Genomic DNA, 23,640 nt, shown 5'->3' with positions numbered 1-23,640 from the left:
CTCACACTGTGCAACTGTATCTTTTTTTTTTTTTTATGAAACCTCTGATGACACCACCTAGCACAAGTTGAATATTTATGTACTCATAGAACTTTGGAAAGATAAATTTTCTAGAATTGTATTACATTATATGTGACATATTGTATATATCTGACTTGCTAACATGTGAGCTCCGTGAGTTCAGAGATAACACAGTGATATGGGGACTATAGTCAAGGCATATGCAAATCACTATGAGAACACGAAGGAAGCAAAGCCAAACAAACTTACTGAAACCATTGAAGAACCTCAACATTCAGAGAGTCACAACGAAAATTAGGAGGCAGTTTAGATATGACCAAAAAGTTAACAGGTTAAAAAATGTAAATAAACTTAAAAACAGTTTGCATTTTTTCATTCAAAAATAGTTTATTACCATGGGTTCAGCCCAGGAAAATCAGTAGGAGAATTTAAAAGAAAAAAAAAGGTAAAACCCTGTCTTACTTTCAAAATCATTATAATCTCACTAGAGGCCTGATGCACAAATTCGTGTAAGAGTAGGCCTTCCTTCCCCCGGCTGCCGGCACCGGCTTCCCTCTGGCACCCCGGACCCCAGGCTTCCCTCACAGCTCCAGCTTCATCCGGAAGGATGTCCAGTCTAATTAGCATATTATGCTTTTATTATTATAGATGTAGATAAAAAAATCAATCAGTAACTAAATATAGCAATTCAGTACCAACCTCTGTAGATAGACTTATAAAAGTTCTTTTAAGAGAGAGACAAATAATCTTAGGAATAAAAACAAGCCATATTTTCTTAAATACTTTATTGACAAATTTGATGCAATCCTGAAGGTGGGAATTCATGTCAGGAGTCAAAAAGATTTCTGCGTATCAGGCATGATGACTGGCAAAAATTAACAAGATGAAACACTCTCAATGTAAGTGAAGAAAATGAACCACAAAAGGAGAGAATAACAGAGATGTGACTTCATATTTAAACCATGCTTTCTGTATCTTCATCTAAGTCACTTACAAAAGTACTGACTGGGACAGTATTTTGTTCCTCCTGGCCATGTTAATTCATCCATCAGCAGCTTTTGTTCAATTGTTCAACCAGTTACAGTCATCTACTCATCATTTTGATCCTTTCACAATTACAGAATGAGAAACTTTATTTTAATGCCTCCCTGATGTTTCAATACATTACATCTACTGTATACCTCAGACCTACCAGTTTAGTGACCTCATCAAAGAAGAAAACAAAGTTACTCTGACGTTTTTTAAATTTTTGACACTTAAGGATAATGGCATCCTATATAATAAAAGGCTAATATGCAAATTGACCAAACAGTGGAACGACTAGTCACTATGATGCACACTTACCACCAGGGGGCAGATGCTCAATGCAGGAACTGCCCCCTGGTGGTCAGTGTGCTCCCACAGTGGGAGTGCCGCTCAGCCAGAAGCTGGGCTCACGGCTGGCAAGTGTAGTAGTGGTGGTGTGAGCCTCTCCTACCACTGTGGCAGTGCTAAGTCTGTGCAACCACTGGCTTAGGACATCAGTCAGTTGAACATCCCCACAGGGCTCCCGGACTGTGAGAGGCACAGGCCAAGCTGAAGGACCCCCCATCCCAGTGCACGAATTTCATGCACCAGGCCTCTAGTGTTTTCATAATTATTTCTAAATCTATACTATAATGATCTTTTCTGGGATCTTATTCAAATTAATGCTAAGCTTTGACATAAGATTTTTGAGGAGGTTTAATATAAAAGCAGATATACAAAATTCAGCCTTAAAAATGAATTTAAAAAGAAAGAAAATTAGGAAGAGAAAAATCTTTAAATGAAACACAAATGTTCTTAATACTATATTATAGCATCAGTTAACTTTCAAAAGTTTTGTGTAGCAAACTATATATTATGGCTTAGCTTGATTTTCACATTGTAGATAAATGCAAAATTATTGATTTTAGTCTATTGTATGGCTAGTAATGTTAACAAAATTTAAAAAGCCACTTCATAATTTAATGCTGAACAGTGACTTCCTTGACTAAGGTGGTGCCTGTTCTTTTTTTAAAAACACACCTCTCTATCCCATGACCTGTGCTAAATAGTGGCAGGGCTCAAGGGCTTAGAGATAAGGACATCAGTGTTTGAGAACTGATATTTCAAAATAACACATCATACTACATATTAACAATATTGGAGGATATTTATATGAATGAACAAAATGTTAAAACATATAAATAGGTATATATATGCCCCTGGACGCAGACCTAAGCTTTCTAAAAGCAATAAAGCTGCACCTCAATAGGCAAAATGATATTGTACAACCAGCAGCAAAAATTATAGAATCAAAAAGCACCCTTAAAAATCAACTGTGGCAAAAAAAATCTCTTATATCATAAAAGTTATAAAATCAGAATTACCTTTTAAAAATGTAGATGATTGTGTGTGTTTGACTCCGAATAATATTTGTGAGTAAATGTATTGGGTTTATATGATAAACTGCACTTGGAAAATATAATATCACAGTGTTTTTTTTGTCTTTAATTACATAAAAGAAAGTGTGCATAGCTAATTTTTGGAAATTAACTACATGTATGCTGAGACTGCATTCTACTGTCTGTAAAATGGCTTGACTTTCACTGCTTTCTCCCACACCCCCTCTTCTTTTCATTTTTGTTTCTTTTTTTCATGATTCAATTCATTGAAACTTACCTTTAAATGTTATGATTATTAAATCTTTTTCTATTTCCCTGTCGGAGTGCTACAGAAAACAAAATTCAAACTGCTCTCATCTACTTACTCTGTAGCCAAAAGACTAGAATTATACACAACTTTAATAGTGGTCAATATTGCCTGTAACTTCTCAGTAACCTCCTATGATCTCAGCTTCTTATTTAAGGATGATTCCCACAGAAGATTTCTTAGCTGCTTCCTTATGTTTTATAAAAAGAAAGAAAAAAACACACTTATCTTTCACATGGGCTCAGAAACCTAACAAAAACTCTGTTTAAAGTACCAGTCTTAAAATATATATTCTTGTGATGTAATATTCTCTCCCCAATACCCACCCATATTCAGTACTTATTTCATCTTCCATTTTCCCAAGCTTTATTATAAAGGAAAGAGTGTCTAAAAAAATAAAAAATAATTGAAACCATTCAGAAATAAAAATAGATTAGAATCATTCTATCAAAAACACCTGTTGAAGAAAAGCTCTTGGAAAATGGGGAGGTAGAAAAGGATAGCATGGAAGATGAAGAGAGATAACATTTAGGCAAACAGTGATTTTGAGAGTTTAGAACAAAGGATGAGAAGTAACTACCAAAAATGACAGGAGGAGAAGAAACCACCATTCTGATGGAATGCCATGGCTCCTACTCTTACATTTCGTTTATTATTTGTTAAGTGTTTTGAATTTGTTACCATTTTGGGACATGGGGCTATGCTTAGACTGGCCCCAAATATTCTGATCAAAAAGGGGAAGGAAAGGGAGAATGCAAAAGGGAGGAGGAGGCATTGGGAGTGGGATTGGGGAGGAGGAAAGCAGCAGTACCTAAAACCAAGCCTATGGAATATGTCACATTTCTGAGCCCGGCTCTTTATCTTATCTCATTCAACAAGGCCAAAATAATTAAAGATCATGTCAAGTAGACAAAAGTGTTATGTGGAAATTCCATAGCTTTTCTTAAACAATTTCCCAATTATTCTGTTTTCTAAATATTCCCAGATTACTACTCCCATAAAGTGTTTACGAAAAATTTCAAAACAATTTTTTTTAGGTTGTTCATTGGTGTCTTTGAAATTTTCAGTGTCTAACATCTGACCTATAATTTAATGTAGGACTTTAAGGTTACCTATAAGTGAGTGTATGTGTATGTGTGTATGTCATCACACTACCTTAGAATGAAAACACTTAATAGTTGCCAAGCACAATAGTTGCTTCTCTCTTATTCCTTTCCACTCTTTCCTGACTGTACCCCTTTATCCTCTTCCCTTTAAGTTCAGGTCTTTTAATACTGTCAGAGAAGCAACTTCTTATTTTTATCACAATCATGCTTCACTTTTTATTAAACAGTAATATCTTTTTTATTGTAAAATAAAATAGATTTCCCCTTCTCAAAGACAGAAATTTCATTCTAAATTTTGAGATAAATAAAATTAAATATTTTAAAAAATATGTACTTTCCAAAAAGAAAACAAATGTCCTGAAGAAAAGGAAACAATATCTATACTATGTATATATTTTCTCAAAGTGACTAATTTAAAAGGAAAACAGGTATTTAAATCTATAATTTCTGAGTTATTCATACAACATTGCAATAATCACTTGAATTTAAATTGGGCACATTTTTCATATTCTTCCCGTATTTTAAATTATTATACTTTTTCTTCAGGATATTTTTAAGTAGTTGATTATGATTTTAGACAGATCTTGTCATTATCACTATAAACATTCTTTATTTATTTTTGTTCCCCCAAGAAATCTATGGCATTCATCCTTTGCTCTGTCCGCAATTAAATTGGCCATGATAGTTAATGGAATTAATCTAACTTGTAGAAAAGCATATTTTCAAGGAGTTAAAAAATAAAGAGTTTTATTATAACCACTTCTTTACTTTGCAGGAAAAGGGAAAATATTAAATATTCCTAATTTTAGAAACTTTTACAAATTAATAATTTACTTTTTACAAATTGGAAAAAATAGACATTGCCTCATTTGTTCATTTTGACTTAAAAATGGAAAATCACTGCCATTTGACTACAATCATGTTTTTAAAAATTAACAGGCTGATTTCTGCTCAGAAAATGTTTTTACTGATGTGGTTCTGGTGGCAATGTAGAATACCTGTCTTCTTTAGGTACATCTTGGGTGATGTGGACTCTGAAAATCCTAGTTACACCCAAGATTCCATTCCTCTGCGGTTACTCACCTGGACCACAGACATGTAGGGCCTGTCTAAAAGAGACATAACATCAAGTGTGGCCCCACCAGTGACTCATCCCTTTAATGTAGTGAAACTATAGAGGGAAGAGCAGGGAGGATGTATTGGTTGCTAGGGAAATCTAGCTTACCTGTGGAAAATGACATCCTGTATTAAGAAGATCTAAGGTACGACTCACATAATTATCCTAATTTTAAGATTGATGGAAATGATGAAGCATTTCTTGACATCGGGGACAGGTCATAAAAAATGTCTAAATGTACAGGACTGCATAAGGTTTTAGAAGGTGACTTATAAAGAAGGTGGAGATTCCAGCTCCCTCTCATGTCTCTATATATATGTCCAAGTGTGTGTGTTTTAGTGCTCTGAGAAGTGTCTTGACAGAACCTGAGTAGGACAAAGCAGCCTGGATCTGAGTGAGCTAACTGGCACCATGAAAATATCAGGTGTCTTTCTGCTCCTCTCTCTGGCTCTTTTCTGCTTTTTCTCAGGTGAGTTTTTTCTTTAAAATTAAAATCCAATACTTAAGCTGAACTGGACATGACAAGTATATTTGCCCACCATATTTTAAATTCTAACAATTTTGATATGAAAGACCAATTCTGAGAGATTATCATAATGATGTTAATGATTATAATGATGAAAACGGTAATAGTAATAATGATAAAAATAACTTTCATTTGTTGAGCATATACTATATTCTAGGCATGTACTAAGAGCTTTTATGCATTATCTCCAATACACATAGCAAGCTATTCTTATCTATATTCTATATATAAGAGAACTGTGGCACAAAAACATAAGAAAATTGCCTAAGGACTTGCAACTCATAAGTAGAACTTGGAATTTGATCAGGTCTTCTAGATCACAGTTTATGCTTGTTACACAAAACTAGTCTTGGGGGGGGGGTGGCTAGTTGTTTTAAATATTTATTTAAATATTTAAATATTTCCTTCTAAGACAAAGGAAAGCTTCTCTGTACTCATTATTCTTTTTTTTTAAATAAAGCTTTATTCAGATTATTACAATTGTTTCTCCTTTTTCCCCCCATAGCTCCCCTCCACCTGGTTCCCACCCCACCTTCTGCCCTTACCTCCCCCCCCCATTGTCCTCATCCATAGGTGTATGAATTTTGTCCAGTCTCTTCCTGAACCCCCCATACCCCTTTCCCCCTGAGAATTATTATTCCACTCCCTTTCTATGCCCCTGATTCTATTATATTCACCAGATTATTCTGTTCCTCAGGTTTTTAATTCACTTGATTTTTAGGTTCACTTGTTGATAGACATGTATTTGTTGTTCATAATTTTTATCTTTACTTTTTTCTTCTTCCTCTTCTTTAAGAATACCTTTCAGCATTTCATATAATACTGGTTTGGTGGTGATGAACTCCTTTAGCTTTTTCTTATCTGTGAAGCTCTTTATCTGCCCTTCAATTCTGAATGATAGCTTTGCTGGGTAGAGTAATCTTGGTTGTAGGTTCTTACTATTCATCACATTGAAAATTTCTTGCCACTCCCGTCTGGCCTGCATAGTTTCTGTTGAGAAATCAGCTGACAGTTGTATGGGTGCTCCCTTGTAGGTAATTAACTGTTTTTCTCTTGCTGCTTTTAATATTCTCTCTTTGTCTTTTGCTCTTGGCATTTTAATTATGATGTGTCTTGGTGTGGTCCTCTTTGGATTCCTTTTGTTTGGGGTTCTGTGCGCTTCCTGGACTTGTAAGTCTATTTCTTTCACCAGGTGGGGGAAGTTTTCGGTCATTATTTCTTCAAATAGGTTTTCAATATCTTGCTCTCTCTCTTCTTCTGGCACCCCCATAATTCAGATGTTGGTACGCTTGAAGTTGTCCCAGAGTCTTCTTACACTATCTTCAACTTTTTGGATTTTTTTTTTTTCTTTTTGCTTTTTCAGTTGAGTTTTTTTTGCTTCTTTGTATTTCAATTCTTTGACTTGATTCTTGTGTTCCTCTAGTCTGTTTTTGGGTCTCTGTATAATATTTTTTATTTCAGTCAGTGTATGTTTAATTTCTAGTTGGTCCTTTTTCATATCTTCAAGGGTCTTGTTATATTTATCGGCCTTTTCTAGGATATCCTTGAAAAGCCTTATAACAGTGGTTTTGAATTCTATATCCAGTTGTTTGTTTTCCTCCATTTCTTTCGTTTGTGATCTGTTTCTTTGACGCCACATTTTCACTGCTTCCCTGAGTTGGTAGGGTAGATTTGTGTGCTAGGTTTCCTATATGGCCCAGTGGGTCGGCCTCCCCAGTTAACCTGAGGTGGACACTCTCGGTGCACCCCTTTGTGGACTGTGTGTACAGCCTTGTTGTAATTAAGTCTTGATTGTTGTTAGTATCACTGGGAGGAATTGACCTCCAGGCCAGTTGGCTGTAAGGATCAGCTGTGTCTATGCTGGGAGAAGTTCAGTGCTGGAGACAGCCTTCTAGGATTAGACTTGCCAAATTGCAATAGCCTCTGTGCTCAGCTTGGATGGGGTGGAGTCTCAGGGTGGAGCAGACAGTCTTGGCTTCCCGTCAGCCTTGCCCTTGCGTGCACGCACGTGCCTTCAGACCTCTGCCTTCCCTGGCTCCCGAGTCTCCGCCCGAGTGTCCAGACTCCCCCCACAAGAGCGTGGGTCCCCAGGGGCTCGCCTGGAACCGGGGTTCAGTGCAGTCAGAACTGGGGCCCAGTGCAGTCAGGAGCCTCTGACTCCCTTCCACTAGGGAAAGCCTGTGGCAACCTCCGCAGCCTTTGTGTGCACTGGCACGCGTGCGCCTTCAGACCTCTGCCTTTCCCGGCTCCGGAGTCTCCGCCCAAGAGTCCAGATTCCCCCCACAAGAGCGTGGGTCCCCAAGGGCTTGCCTGGAACTGGGGTCCAGTGCAGTCAGAACTGGGGCTCAGTGCAGTAAGGAGCCTCCAACTCCCTTCCACTAGGGAAAGCCTGTGGCAACCTCCGCAGCCTTTGTACGCACTGGCACGCATGCGCCTTCAGACCTCTTCCTTCCCCAGTTCCCGAGTCTCCGCCCAAGAGTCCAGACTCCCCCCATAAGAGCGTGGGTCCCCAGGGGCTCGCCCGGAACTGGGGTTCAGTGCAGTCAGAACTGGGTTCAGTGCAGTCGGGGGCTTCCTTCCCCCTTCCGTCAGAGAAAGTCAGCCAGGCTCTCAGCCGCCCTTCCTCTCTGCGCGCACAAAGACCCTTTACCGTACCTCCAATTCTCTGCGAGCTTTTCTCTTTCCTTCTAGTTGTAGAATTTTCACTCAGCCAGCTTTCCTGTGGTTCTGGATGATGTCTGTTCTGTCTTTTAGTTGTAGTTTTGAAATTGTTGTGTGAGGCAGCAGTTTAGGTGCTTACCTATGCCCCCATCTTGGTTTCTCCTGTACTCATTATTCTTATCCAGTAAATGGAACTCAATTAAAATTAAAACAAGGAGAAAAAGGAAACTCAATTAGAAAAACCCTTCAGAAAAAGGTATCTAATCTTAGAATACTGAAACATATATGTTGTTGGGAAACTCAACAATTGTTCAAGAAGGGGAATATCTTTGGGCACCTTAATGAGCAATAGTCATATACTCTCTATCAATTTGGATTGTTCAAAGGACAGCTATACTTTGATCTCATGTTTTTCAGTATAGGGCCATGTGAATGAACAGAACACTTTATCTCTTTCCTAACTTCTTTATTTTTCCACCCAATGATGTTGTAGTAGACAAAGAACACACTGGAGTCTCTAGACCCAAGACCTAGACCCATGTCTTCCATTTATGACTGTATCAACTGGAGACAGCTCAGTTCTCTGAGATATTCTCTTATTTATAGAGTTCTAGAAATGAGACTGGATCCTGGGACATTACATGTCTGATCTATCATTTTCTCTGATGAAAGTCATTGAATTGGGGGGCCATCAGAGGTTTTTCACTGAGATTGAATAGGTAAAGAAGTAATTATTCACTGGAAAATGGTTATATTTAAATGAAAAAATACATTTAGGAATATGAAAAAAAAGTTGGACAAAGGATTACTGTGATCTTATAGAATCAGTTTGACTAATAAGGCTAACTAACCTGAAATGATGTTCCTGTCACCTGCTGAGACGACATAAAATAGATGTGACTGTATAAAAAGTTGCTGGCTAAGATGCTCTCAGAAATCAATTATATCCCCATTGCTTCTCTTTATGATCTTTTCATTGGCTCTTGTGCACCAAGACACTCAATTTACCAAAACATGGTCCTTCATAGATAAATCTGTATTTGGGAAGGCCAATGCCTAAGAGCCTTAATGTTGAGTTTCAGTGCTAGCATTTCCATCTTATAGTGTGCGACCTTTCTGAGTATTTTCTTAATCTGTAAAATACAGCTATAAAAGGAATATCCCTGTGTGTGGAATTAAATGAGAAAATGCATGTAAAGTGCTTTACATAGTGGATGGGATCTAGAGAGTTTAACAAATGTCTATTAATATTAACATTAGTAAACTTCAATAATACGACCACTGTATTGAACTCAGGTGTTGCTGATGTTAATCATCTTTTTGCCTTGGTAGTTCTACATATAAGAAGACAGTGGGCAAAATCTCTCCTCTTCTGATCAAAGATTTGTACAGTGAAGAAATGGCTGAGAATTGTAATAATGAGTTTTCCTGATGGTTACAAAACTTACTTTCAGTGGTTACAAAAATATAAACTTCCAGGACCTATTTGGTCTTATATAATGAAATTTTCAAGTGCTTGTCCTAAAAATCTGTACTTTTAATAATACTGCTGCAATATGGTTGGTACTCACTACAGTAGATTGTCATCAACTTTATTTCAAAATTAAAAGCCCTGTTCTCTCCTCATCTCCATTAATAGAAAACGTACTTGAAGGTATTTCCAGTTGTCCTCCTTCCAGTATGACACTTACTCATACTCTCTGTCATCAAGGAGGCGTTTGGCTAAATGTGCCAGGTGTCACTGGCATTAGGAGTTCCCTAGAAATGACCAGAATTCAGCTCAGAGCAGAATCAAACCTAACATTTTTATTATTTCAGTATTTGAAATCATTGAGCTAATCAGCCACAACCCAAAATCACAGACATAGTTATAAAGATGGAGGGAGAGAGAGAGAGAATCAAGACTGTATTTATAGATTGTTTCCTCTTTCAGGAATTTAGAGAGATGTAGCAAAATAAATGAGTTTGTCTTTGCCAGTCTATGTTTGGGCCAAGTCTTTAAAGTTGAGTATAGAGGACAGAAAAGCAATTTTGACCTCAAAGAACAAATAAAGTTAATCTCTTCCTGAACTGCCTATAGGCAATGCAATGAACCTGGAAATGTCAAAGTTAGAGGAGACTTTCCAACCCAAATTCTCCGAAGACCAGAGATGAGGTCATTGCCACAGTGGATTAGTAACTGGGCCAGAACTCTAACATGAATCTCCAGATTCTGAAACAATTTTCTTTCACCTTCCCTCCCCAACCTCTAAGAAATCTGATCTCATCCTTGTCCTTCCCCTTTCATCACTTCCCAAGTGTCTATGCTCCCTGAGAAGTGAACAGGTATAAAAAAATCAAACAATCATGCCATGCCTTGTTGAGATGACTAAGAACCAAGAATAAGTATCATTCCAGCCTTGAGGGTTTCCCAATTTGCAAATCCCACTTTTTACACATTCAGAAATTACAGTGTTCAGACTTTGTGATTTTTTTTTTTCAGGTGTCTTCAGTCAAGGAGAAAAGGTCAGTGCATATTTTTATCTATTCTTCAGACCTGGGCGGTACTTGGTTGGTATTCCCAGCCCACAGAGAGGTTTGTCTGTGGGCAAAAGGGCAAAAACATTGAATCAGCAGGCCTAATGCAGAAATCAGTGGAAGTAATAAAATTTTTTAACTACAATTTCTCTATGACCTAAAAGAGCCTAAATACCCATTCTCAGGTTTTGTTAAAGGAAAGAAACTATAAATGAAAACAGGATGAGTCTATGATAACACTCATAATCTATCTCCGCTTCCACTGTGAGATCTTGGGCAAATAACTCAGGTTTTGTGAGCTGCAATTTCCACAACTGTAAAACAAAAAGAGGACAGTCTTATTCACCTCACAGAATTTTAGTCAGACTGAAATTATATAAACTATGTGGAAGTATTTGGTAAACTATAAAAGGATTAGTTGTTGATTAATAATTAACAGCTTCTGAAGGATTTAGGTCAGAGGTTATTCTTTCCTTTGTAGAAATAAGGCCACCAAGAGTGAAAAAAAAGGTTGCTTATTATGAAGGTTGTTTACTGCGCTTTATTGAGTATACATAGACTGGTTCACTTAAATGTAAGTACAATTTGGGTTAAAAGTTGGAATGGGGACAAATTATCTTCATTGTTTGGCTGCTATTTTTTTCCAAATTAATCCATCAACTTTTCCTCAGATTGCTTGTTCTAAGTATCAAAAGACACAAACAGGTGGCATTTGCTCCAGCTAGTCCTACTCCTGTGTCAATACAGAAAGAACATTTCTACTTGACCTTGGCAATTGTTTTTGTTAGCCTTTGTGTGCCCAAGAACCCTTGACATTAAAAGTTTCCAGATACTACTGCCAACTGGTTCAAGTTGGCAAAAGAGTTGAAAACCTCTTCCAACTCTAGTATATTGCATAAGACTTTTTCCTTCCAATTTTAAACTCTCAGAAATTGAAATGCATCTTTCAATGGATGATGCCCTACAGTTAATTATCAATGTATGTGCGTGTGCACTTGTGTGTGTGACACATACATACACATGTTTTTGTACTTGTATATAAAATTGATTTCTTATTATGTTTAAACATACACAGTAGCACAATCCAACCAACCCATTTTGTATCTTACTAGGTAGTAAAATATAAAAACATTATACACAGATTGAAAATATATGAAATTTTATCCCAGTTTTCTCATCAACACTCAAGTCTCTTCCCTTATTTAGGTTTTGATCTCCAGGATATTTAATGTTTCCCAGATTTTCAGTGTTTTCTAAAGTTCATTTAAAATCTACTATTTACTGATTCTATTCCTTTGGATGGGCCTAAGTCTCATAGTGGACTTGCTTTTGGATCACTGGAAATGTTTTCTAAATATACAGATCCCCAGCACCATGCCAGACTTACTAAATAATAATCACAGATGGGGAAATTTTCAATCTGCATTCTACATAGTTATCCAGTGCTGGGGAGTGCTGTTTTTGCTCAAACATCTTAGAGACTATATACATGAGTTCTAATTTGAATATTTACTGCCTGTGTGATCTAAGAGATGTCTCCTCTCTTGTCATGCCTTTGTTTACACATCTCTAAAAGAAAAATTTAGATTCAATGATCTCTAAAGCCCCATCTGACCTTAGCTATCTGAATCAATACGAACGAAGCCTGGCTTGCCAAGACCGCTGTCTTTTTTCCGCTCAAGTAGACAGGGAAGGGAGGGTGCCACCTTTCAGGTGGCATCAAGGCTACCATTTCTCTTCTGTATGGCTGGAAGGATGGTGGTGATCCAAACGACAGGCAGAAAAAGTTGAAACTAGCTTCAGAAGCATGCTTGCTCAATTCTGATTCTGTTAAGACAAAAGGAAGAAAGATTGCCTCCAACACTTAACTCAGTCCACTCATGCCAAGAAGCTTCTCCATGCTGAAGCATCTGATGGTAGATTATAGTTAATAGTCTAAATTTTAGACTAGTAAAAGGAGACTTTTAGAATCATTCACTATATATAAATGAGTATTAATTGTGAATTAAATTATTATCTAAAGTTGGTCCTATATGTTTCTAATAACAGGAATTAGAGTTTGAAATTTTGATGAAGATTCAAGAAAAAAACTATGCCTGACTCATCAGTATCATCTGGGAATATATATGCTATTAGAGAGGCAAAGTCAAGAATATAAAATTTTCTTGAAAATGAACATAGTGAATAGTCAGGAAGAAAATAAAAAATGGTAAAAGGAAGAGAGAATAAATAGGTGGAGAGTCAGAGTATTGACATATTACAGAAATCAGGTGTTTCAAAAAGGAGTAACATATCGTAAAAAATCATGAACATTTTATAAATAGCCAATGGGTGTATTCTGAATAATTTTGTAGAGCCATTTTGGTAGTGTGGAAGGGGTATAAAAGCAGGGGAAGTAGAGGCCAAGTCATGGAGGGGTTTAGAAAACTGGTTTGATTAAAAAGGGGCTGATGTAACCACATGGGTAGTAGTAAAGGAAAGAACAGATGAAGTCTTACACCCTAGAGGTGTGCGTGTGTTTGCAAATTTTCATTGGCTTTATTTTTAGAACTGAAATGCTAGACTAAAATATCAATGACCCTGACTTCTAAGTTAACTTTTGTGATCATATAAGATCATTTTCCAGTGAAGTTAAATGATTTTGTGGTTTCCATTAGATGACTATTCTGGGCACTAAAAGTGTCCCTGTATTTCATATTTTTGAAGGTACAATTCTTTGAAGAGCCACAAGGGGTCAGGCCGATACTAAACTTTGGCACCCAAGTACCTAGAAGTAGTCCAAGGAAGCTGGACTAAGGAAATAAGTGGAGGCTCTTGTTAAAGCCAACACCAACCTAAAAAACACTAAAACAAAACAAAACAAAATTCCTCATTAAGTAGGGTAAGAAATAATGGGCTCCAAAAATTCTAGAATGTGAACAATGTACATTGTTAGTGCTCATAATATAATCCTCCACATGATACTTGAAGCTTTACAAAGTGGTTTTCAAAGGACTAATCATTTACAAGAACCCTAGAAGACAGGTATTTCTGGCCTCCAGTTAAATATAAAGACATTTCAATTCAGAGTAGTCAACTATTTGCACGAGGTAATGCAGGTAGTAAGAGGAAGAAGCAAAATTCAAACCCAGGTCAGTCTAATACCTTCTACAGTACAGTCCCCTAACATTATAAAGCATTGGGCATTTTAAATAAATTCAAGGGATTTTGGCTGTCCTGGGTCTCTTGGAGGAAACTTTAAGGAGGAAAGATAATCCTATCACCCTTGGTCTAGGCCTGCTTTTTTATGTCCACTAAGAAACTAATTGTCTGCGTTCTATTTAAAGGAGACCAAAATAAAAATATAAAAGAGGACAGGAAATTTAGACAGAGGAAAGGCATGCCATTCTTAGCCTGCTTCTCCCTAAGTTGAGAACTGTGGGCTCTTTCTAGTCCTATTACATATTCTCATGTTCTCCTGCCTCACTGCTTGCCTCACAGAAAGGTTTTCTGGCTGGCTCTGCAAGTCGTTCTTTACCTTTCCCAACATCCAGGGCTCTCTGAAAGTGGCCTTTTTCTGTCCCCATCACCATGCTAAAATTCCTCACACAGTGTGAGCGAAGAAAGGCCTCTAGATATAAAAGAATCATTCAGGCAGTAGTTGTGATTTCTCACATCCAATTGAAGAATTAAGGACTTAGCTTAATTTAAGCCTCTTTACTGAATGAATCACTGCTAACTCTTATGTTTTCAAAGCGGGAAAGGTCCTTAGAGACCACCTAGTGAACTGGTACTGAACACTTGTTCAAAGCTCCTTCCAAAATGTGGTAAGAGCTACAGCTAGAGCAGGTCTACAATATGAACCTAATTTTCTGCATGCCTAATCCAAGACGATTTCAAATACTCCATGCTGACTTTCTACAACTCTTATATGGCCACATTTGATCCTTATAACAACCATGGGAATGAAGCATGACAACTGTTAATTAAAAAAACATTTTGGTTAAGAAAACTGAAATGCAGATAGTGAGCACTTTGTCTGAGATGACACAACCAGCCAATGGCGAATGACAGGACAAGTTCTGAAACATGGTTGTCCAGCTACATCAGGGACCCTTGAAGGGCAGGACAATTTAGAAGTGTGAAATATATCTACATTCTAAGGAAGTTTGTTCATATACCATTTGATTGATTTGGTTTTATTTATGGAAATTCTTAGCCCTACCTACTCTCATTCCCAGGGGGCAGTGGAAGGGGGAAAATGGGTCTGGGCACAGAGGTGGGGTCTAGAAGCTCTCAAAGTAAATGCCCGACAAGTGCCACTTTCATATCTGCTTTCTAAAGGACAAAAGAGCCTGGATCACAAGATCAGAGGGCCGAATGCCATGGAAAGATGGCTTGAGAAGGCGTCTCTTTAAAGTAAGAGACTTTTGTTTCCTTTCTCACTGATCTGACTAGAGATACACATATCTCTGACTGAGATGCCCTTTCTCAGCTTGCACATTGTCCCTGTTTGGCCCACTGTGGTGTCTATCACTCATTGTGCTGTAATTATCGGTGTTCTTTTCTGCTTTCCTAATGCAAATAAGATGGTGAACTTATGGAGATATTATAACTGACTCTTTTTTTGTATCGCCAGCACCCAGAACCATGCCTTACAAATATTAGTTACCCATTGGCTGTTGGTGGGATAAATGAAAATATCAGTGATAAGTCTATGATTTCCAGTCTGTTCTTGACTCACACAATTGCAAATGTGTATATTCATGACTTAAATTCAAAATAAATTAGTTTTTGAGAAGAAAAAAAAAAGTCCTATGGTTAATCATGTCCTGAAGATTTCTCAGCTTACTTTTTATTTGGGGACCTAAAGGAAAGGTTACTATCCCAAAAGTAGTATGAAAATGGAGTTACCTTTAAGAGCAGTGAGAAAAAAGTGGGACTATAGGTAGGACTATAAAAAGCCTAGACATCTTCTATCCAACCAACCCTAAGATCTCTGATAAGCATCATTCCACCCAGCCTCAATAGTACAAAATGTGAAATTCATTAAAAAATGTGTGTTTAATAGTCTCAGTTGTCTTAAATCGGATACATGTGATATTTTGTAACTCAACTGTGTGACTCTTTTGCTGAGCTTTTCCCCATGCAGACCTTCAGAGAGTGTTATCAGTATACTAGGGCAGGTGCACAGATTCATGCACTGTTGGGGTCCCTCTGCCTGGCCTGTGGGGATCGGGCTGAAACTGACTCTCCAACATCCCCCGAGGGGTCCCAGTTTGTGAGAGGTCAGTTCTCGGGTGACACACCCCGGAATCAGGCTCCCTCCTCTCTGGTTCCAGGTGTGTCTCCCGAGAACCGCAGCTGCCAAGTCACTGCAGCTCGGCAGCTCCTGCATTGAGAGTCTGCCCCCTGGTGGACAGTGTGCATCATAGCTACCGGCCAGTCTGCCAGTCGCTTAGGCTTTTATACATATAGATAACAGTTTGCTAATATCTTAAAGATACAATTCCTCTTATTTGTGCCCACACACTTATTTAATAAGGTATTTCAATAAAGCTTACTTGCCCTGACCATAAGTGGGGTCAAGAGTACATCATGAACTTGGTCTTTATTTCTCTAAATGAGGCTATGTTGGAAATCGACCATAATAGATAGTTGGAATCAGCAATGAGAAGGAATATGTTCAAGCACTGGTTTTTAATGCTTCCTGGTTGTGTGGCATTGGGAAGCTACTTAATTATCCTGAGGATCATTATTCACATATGTAAACTGCTTAGTATAATTTGTTCCACATGCATCTCAGAGTTATCTCAGCTGAGTTAATTTATATGGTTTAAGTATTGTGAAGCAATAGATAAACATAAGACATTATTAATGGAACTAGGAGTGGGGTAAAGTATGGTCCCTCCATTCATGTTAAAGGGCACTTCATTCCACACAGCTGATATTTGGAAAAGTTTGGTTCTACCTATTGTGTATTGCCTATACCTTGGAATAAAATGGCTCAAATGTCATTTGCATACAAAATATTGACTCAACTGACATTGTATTGAAAAGAATTTTAAAACTCTAGGCTATTTTTGAGAGACCACTATAACTGAGGGTATATATTAGTAGCATAGGTGCTACTACCATTCCTTCTACAGAGCCCATGACAATAATCATTAATTGTCATGGCACGTGTTCTCACCAAGGCTGGATGCAACCTCAGAATCCTAAATAGAGCAACTTAGTCACAAAAGTTCAAATACTACAGATTCTGAGACAGAGTAAGTTAATGTGAAGACATTAAAATGTTGTTTTCAAGAGAATAAATGGATGTAGCAGCCACAAGGAAAACTAACAAGCCATCACATAACATTTGGGATCTCTTTGCAATGAGCATCCATATCTTTATAACAAAACAGTAGTGCTTTTAGAGTTAGGTTAATACAGTAAAAAAAAATGTGTCACCTAAAGACCAAAAACCACTCTCAATTGGAAAATTTAGTGTTGGAACAGAAAGTCATACCTATGGCATTTGCCTTACTTCTTACATTTGTAAGGGGTAAGTAACTGCCTTACATCATTAACTCAATCAACTCACTTCTGAATACTGTGACTACAGAAATGGGTATTCTGTATATCAAAGAAAAAGTCTCAGTTATGTTTAATACATTCTAGATAAAAAGACGAAGATGGTCATTTTCTACTTCAGGAAGCTTTACATTACAAATATCCTATCTAATAAAAGAGTAATATGCAAATTAACCATCACTCTGCTACACTCCACAGGCCACGCCTACCAGCCAATCAGGAGCGAGTGTGCAAATTAACCCAACCAAGATGGCTGCAGCCACAGAGAGAGCAGGAGGCTTGGGTTTCTCCGGCAATGGAGGAAGCCAAGCTTTCCGCACACCCTGGCCGGGCTAGGCCTCCACTCAAGACTACAAAGCTTCAATTATAGAAGATAAATAAATCCCAACAAAAATGGCTGTGGCCACGGAGCAAGCAGGAGGCTTGGCTCCGCTCAAGTCTACAAAGTTTCAATTATAGAAGATAAATAAATCCCAGATACCAGGGCCTCCGCTTGGGTCACCGGGGGGGGGGGCATAGCCAGCCTGCAAACCACCACAGGCCCCTCGCCCAGGCTGCCCCACACCCCAAGGGAACCCCCACCCTGATCTGGGACACCCTTCAGGGCAAACCAGCCGGCCCCCACCTGTGCACCAGGCCTCTATCCTATCTAATAAAAGAGTAATATGCAAATTGACCATCACTCCAACACACAAGATGGCTGCCCCCATGTGGTCAAAGATGGATGCCCCCATGTGGAGACAAGACGGCCATGACAAGATGGCCAGCAGGGGAGGGCAGTTGGGAGGGACCAGGTCTGCAAGGGAGGGCAGTTGTGGGTGATCAGGCCAGCAGGGGAGGGCAGTTGTAAGGGACCAGGCCTGCAAGGGAGGGCAGTTGGGGGCGATCAAGCCTGCAGGGTAGGCCAGTTAGGGGTGACCAGGCCAGCAGAGGAGGGAAGTTGGGGGCGACTGAGCCTGCAGGGAAGGGCAATTTGGGGGGACAAAGTCTGCAGGGGAGGGCATTTGGGGGGGACCAGGCCTTCAGGGCAGGGCAGTTAGGGGTGACCAGGTCTGCAGGGGAGGGCAGTTAGGGGCAAACAGGCTGGCAGGGGAGCAGTTAGGCATCAATCAGGCTGGCAGGGGAGTGGTTAGGGAGTGATCAGGCTGGCAGGCAGAAGCAGTTAGGGGCAATCAGGAAGGCAGGCAGGCAAGCAGTTGGGAGCCAGCAGTCCTAGATTGTGAGAGGGATGTCCGACTGCCCGTTTAGGCCCGATCCTACCGGGATCGGGCCTAAACGGGCAGTCGGACATCCCTCGAGGGGTCCCATATTGGAGAGGGTGCAGGCTGGGTTCAGGGACACACACCCCCATGCATGAATTTCATGCACTGGGCCTCTAGTATATATATAATTTTATAAAAACATATTTATATACATATACTTTCATATAAATATATAAAGTATTTATATATTAATATGACTTTATATAAATGAATATTTATATATTTGTATATAACATATAAATATTTATATACATATATAGGGTATGTGTATACAAAAATGTATATATACTTTGAATAATTATAAAGGCAGTGTTTATTAAACTGCATTTCAATTTCAAAATTGAGCTATTAGCTGTTAAAGTGTGTATACATTTTTCAGGACATGCTGTATATATAACTCTCTCTCTCTCTCTCTCTCTATATATATATATATATACACACACACACATATATATGTATGTATGTATATAATTTTAAGTTTGCTGTCTAAAGCTTCTATCATGTGGAACAGTCCCTTAGACAGAATGCACTAATGTCCATGTCACTGCTGTGCTTACTTTGGTAGGTTGACTGTGCTGAGTTCGGGGATCCCAAGGTCTACTGCACTCGGGAATCTAATCCCCACTGTGGCTCTGATGGCCAGACATATGGCAATAAATGTTCCTTCTGTAAGGCAGTGGCGTAAGTATCATACTCAGAAACCTGTCCCTTACAAGCACAAACTTCCTGAATAAGACAATGACACTATCCTTGAAATAGTCTAGAAATTTATATGCATACCCACCCACAGAGATAACAGAAATAAGCTTCAAGCAAATGGGTTGAAAACAATTTGTTCAAAAACTAGTAACAATTTGCATAATAAATTATTTGAAAGCATAATCTTCATTGTAATTATTAAATGTGATTAATCTTAGGGACTTTAAAAAATTATACATCTTTAAGTATTTTGATACATTTTATTTTTTCCCATTTATTTCTAAGATTTTTAATAATTGTATCCAATTATGTTTTGTTATTATTAATTTCAGAAACAATAAATTTTAGCAATATAGTTACATTTGAAAATTCATCAAAATCAGAAACATGAAAACTTGTGGGAAAATTTACTATTAACAATAACAATATTTATCCACATTATTTTCAAGCATTTTATTTTATACCAATTTCTATGTTGCTAAGGCAACAATTTCCATTCATTCCTCTTTTTCCTCTGATGAAAAGGGCCTTTCAACAAAGAATAGAGGAGAGGATCATCCTTTATTCAAACTTTACAGATAGTATACCAGGAAGATTCTATAAAGGACCAATATTTATTGAATTTATGTGTTTTTTGAAACAGAACAAGTACCATAGATTTTAGCAAATAGATTGTGAACTTCCTGATGGTACATATTTTATAATTAATAAAAACTTATCCAATCAAGCAATCTCTTAGTCTGATTGCTCTAAAATCAAGGGAATTATAGCCCTCTTTAAAAGTAACATCGCTTCTTCACCACTGTCATTCTTTTCTTGTATTAGATTTTCTTCTATGAATGTCTTAATTTTCCTCAACTTTGCTATAAGATTCTTAAGCATGAAGATTATATAGCTCCCTATCAATAACTGCAAGGCCAAGCACATAGAATTAAATGAGTAAATATTGAATCAATGCATAATAAATATTTCTACATTTATATATAACACTAGAGGCCTGGTGCACAGATTCGCACATCGGTGGGGTCCCTCAGTTTGTCCTGTGGGGATCAGGATGAAACCAACTGTTGGACATCCCCCAAGGGGTCCCAGATTGCAAGAGGGTGCAGACCAGGCCGAAGGACCCCACCGGTGCACGATTGGGCTGGGGAGGGACTGCAGGAGGGCTCCAGGATGTGTCCTGCCCATCTTGCCCAGTTCCAATCGGCTGGACCCCAGCAGCAAGCTAACCTATCAGTTGGAGCGTCTGCCCCCTGGTGGTCAGTGGACGTCATAGTGACTGGTCGAACAAATGATAGGATACTTAGCATATTAGCTTTTATTATATAGGATAGATACCAGCTAATTAATACATAACTTTTCCAGGATAAGGGCTGTAGGGTAAATTGAGATTGCATAGGATGAATACTCATTACTGAGAAGGACTAAATATATGGTCTACTATACAAGGCCAAATGCCTGAATATTTGGTTTAACTTGCTCCATTTTCTATTAGGACAGAACTATGACACTATAGTCTCTTTGCCATTATTTCTCCTGTCACTTTTACCTTTTCCATTTGTATATATATTTACTCCCAGAGAAGAAACAATTGAAATCAAAAGATCTAAGCCTTATTAAATTTGTTTAAGAATTCATGCTTTCTGTAATCAGGACATATGTCACTGCTAAGTGAATTTAACTTCTGCCACATTGTCAGCATGGATACCTGTAGAATCAAATAATTACATAGACGATGACATAGTTAAACCTTGTCCACTGTCTGCAATGAATACTAATTATATTGCACTGAGCATATCTTGTCTTTCTCTTTGATAGGAAAAGTGGTGGGAAGATCAACCTAAAGCACCATGGAACATGCTGAATCGGAGCCAGTGTTTTGTGCTGAGCTGCCAGCTCTATCAGCCTTCTTTTCTTCTGTATGCTTTGATTTTTCTCTAGCAGATAGCTTAAATTTATAAAAACACACCTTCTTCTCTGCCTGGGTCTTGGAGAGTTCAATATATAATATTTTCCTTGATTTGCTTAACAATAAAATAAATTCTGCAGAAACCTGGCCTGTGTTTTTACTATGAGATCAAGAAAACATGTAGATACAGTATGGAATAATTGACCTGACATGAATGTGGATCACCTGTTTTTCTAATCTAAATCAACCATGAAGTCATTGTGCATCTCGGGAAAATCCCTTCCCCTCTTTCATTCTTGGAATTTTCACATGTATAATGAAGAATTCTCTTTTATAAAATCTATTCTATAAGGCTGAGGTGAGGTAATATTGATTCTCTCCAATTTGGGGGAAAGTATTTTATGTAAAAATAAAACATTTATCCTCTCTGGACCATAGTTTTACATCTATATGAATTGGTGGGGTTGGACTACTTACTATGTGAACACATACATTATTTGTTTTCTAAGTAATATCATAGAGCCCAGTGGATAGTAAAAAGTAAAAAAAAATATTCAATAAATAATGAACATCCAGTTGTAGCCGGTTTGTCTCAGTGGATAGAGTGTTGGCCTGGGGCCGAAGGGTCCTAAATTCCATTCAGGTCAAGGGCACATACCTCAGTTGCAGGCTCCTCCCCGGCCTGGCCCTAGTCAGGGCGTGTGCAGGAGGCAACCAATCGATATGTTTCTCTCACATCAATATTTCTCTGTCTTTCTCTCTCTCTTCCATTTTCTCTAAAATCAATGGAAAAATATCCTCAGGTGAGGATTAACCAAATAAATAAATAAATAAATAAATAATATCAAATCAATAATGAATACAGGGAAAGTCTGTAAAAATGTGCACATTTAAAGAAAACAGCCTGTTGATCTTAATCATGGGATAAGAGAACTACATGAAATATAAGGAATCTTAAAGCCCAGAGAAATTTTAATTAGTTACTGCCAAAGAAAAACGTAGGAGATAGTAGAAGAACCAAGGTCACAACACAGCCCTTTCAATAACCCACTCAGACTCCTACTGGGTCGGAGGGAGCAGGACAGCATGAGATCAAATCACACTACTCAGAATAGTGAGAAATTTAAAACTTAGGAACTCTTTATTTCTGGAATTTTCCACGTAATATTTTTGGACCACTGTAACTGACACTACAGAAAGCAAAACTGTGGATAAGGGGGACTACTGTAAACTAAATTTCCTACTTCCCAGGGAAATTGAGCCTTTTCTCCTTTGTAGTTTCTCCCCCTGAAGTAATTTAGCCACTTCTAACGTAAACGTGTGGAGGACCACGTGTAGTTAGAGAAGCGAGTCACTGCACATCTTTACTAAAAGCATTGCCATTCCACATGGCCTCCTCCTCCTCTCTCCTGCTGGAACCGGCTCCTCCAGCCAGGCCAGGTCCCTGACGGCTGTCCACACAAAAGTGCATTTCCACCACTTTGCCCTAGGCTGCCTGCAATGCCTCTGTGCCACCTTCTGCCACTCTGCCTATCCTTTCTCCCTCATACAAATCTCTCATCCACATCTTAAAACTGCCATTTACTTCATGGCTCTTTCCAGGTGCCTTAACTGAGTAAGTGATCAAAATACTGTCTAGTTCTGAGCTATTCTCTGGGGATGAAAGGGAAGCATATAAACAATAAACCACAGAAGATCAGAAATCTCCTCTCTCTTAGAAAGAAGAGGCAAGTCACATATAAAAAATCAACAGTCAAATTCCAAAAGTTTTGATTCAGAGATGTATACATTTTTCCAAACCTCAGTGAAAACACACATAAGATTTATGTATTTCATAGTTTGCAAACTTTACATCAAAAGAAAATGGAAACATAGTGTAGTCTTTAATATGATATGAATGGCAAAGTTTTTAGAGAGAAGGGTACTGATGTCTGCAATTTACTTTAAATTGCATCAAAGATGGATTAATGAATAGATGGGTAGATATATTAAAAAAAACAAAACATGCTGGCTGGGGTAGTTCAGTGGTCAGAGCATCACAGGTTCGATTTCCAGTCAAGGGCACATACCTGGGTTGCAGGTTCATTCCCAACCCCAGTCGGGGTGCTTGCAGGAGGCAACCAATTGATGTGTCTCTCACATTGATCTTTCTTTCCTCCTCTCTCTCCCTTCCCACCCCCCATTCTTTCTCCCTCCCTTCCACTTTCTCTAAAAATCAATGGAAAAATTATCCTTGGGTGAGAATTAATGAAAAAAATCACAAGTATGTAAAATATTAATGGTATAATCTAGGTGGTGGGTTTATAGGGGGTTACTATAAAATTATTTTAGCATTGCTGGATGTTTAAGATTTTTTATTAAAATGTTTTTTTTTTTAATGATTTAAAATAAAACAGAGACTCTGCCAAGAGGAGCAAATATTCATAATCCTGTTTTTGTTCCTCGTTATTGTGAAATCCTTGTCTGGGGGCTTCTCTGTGTCAATGTGAAGATTTCTTGAAGTGGAATACACAAACATATATACCACACAATCACACTCCAAAATGAAAAGA

At 38.2% G+C, this 23,640-nt stretch overlaps 1 protein-coding gene across 2 annotated transcripts; it reads left to right on the top strand.

Annotated features, from left to right (window-relative positions):
* Positions 1-5,367: 5,367 nt before the first annotated feature.
* Positions 5,368-21,043, top strand: LOC308251001 (serine protease inhibitor Kazal-type 6; the record flags this gene model as incomplete). 2 transcript variants are annotated; one of them, XM_080673977.1, is made up of 5 exons in its annotated part: positions 5,368-5,425; positions 10,626-10,648; positions 14,984-15,058; positions 19,046-19,161; positions 20,998-21,043. In XM_080673977.1, the coding sequence occupies 5 exons, from the start codon at positions 5,368-5,370 to the stop codon at positions 21,041-21,043; spliced, it is 318 nt and encodes a 105-aa protein (XP_080530103.1). The 2 variants fall into 2 exon arrangements, with proteins under 2 accessions (XP_080530103.1, XP_080530104.1); XM_080673978.1 differs by lacking the exon at positions 14,984-15,058.
* Positions 21,044-23,640: the final 2,597 nt, after the last annotated feature.

The sequence above is a fragment of the Plecotus auritus genome (genome assembly GCF_963455305.1).
Source record: "Plecotus auritus genome assembly, chromosome: 6".
NCBI classification, from domain to species: Eukaryota; Metazoa; Chordata; class Mammalia; order Chiroptera; family Vespertilionidae; genus Plecotus; species Plecotus auritus.
Note: the sequence above shows the minus strand (reverse complement) of the source record. Positions and strands in the feature narration are given on the sequence as shown.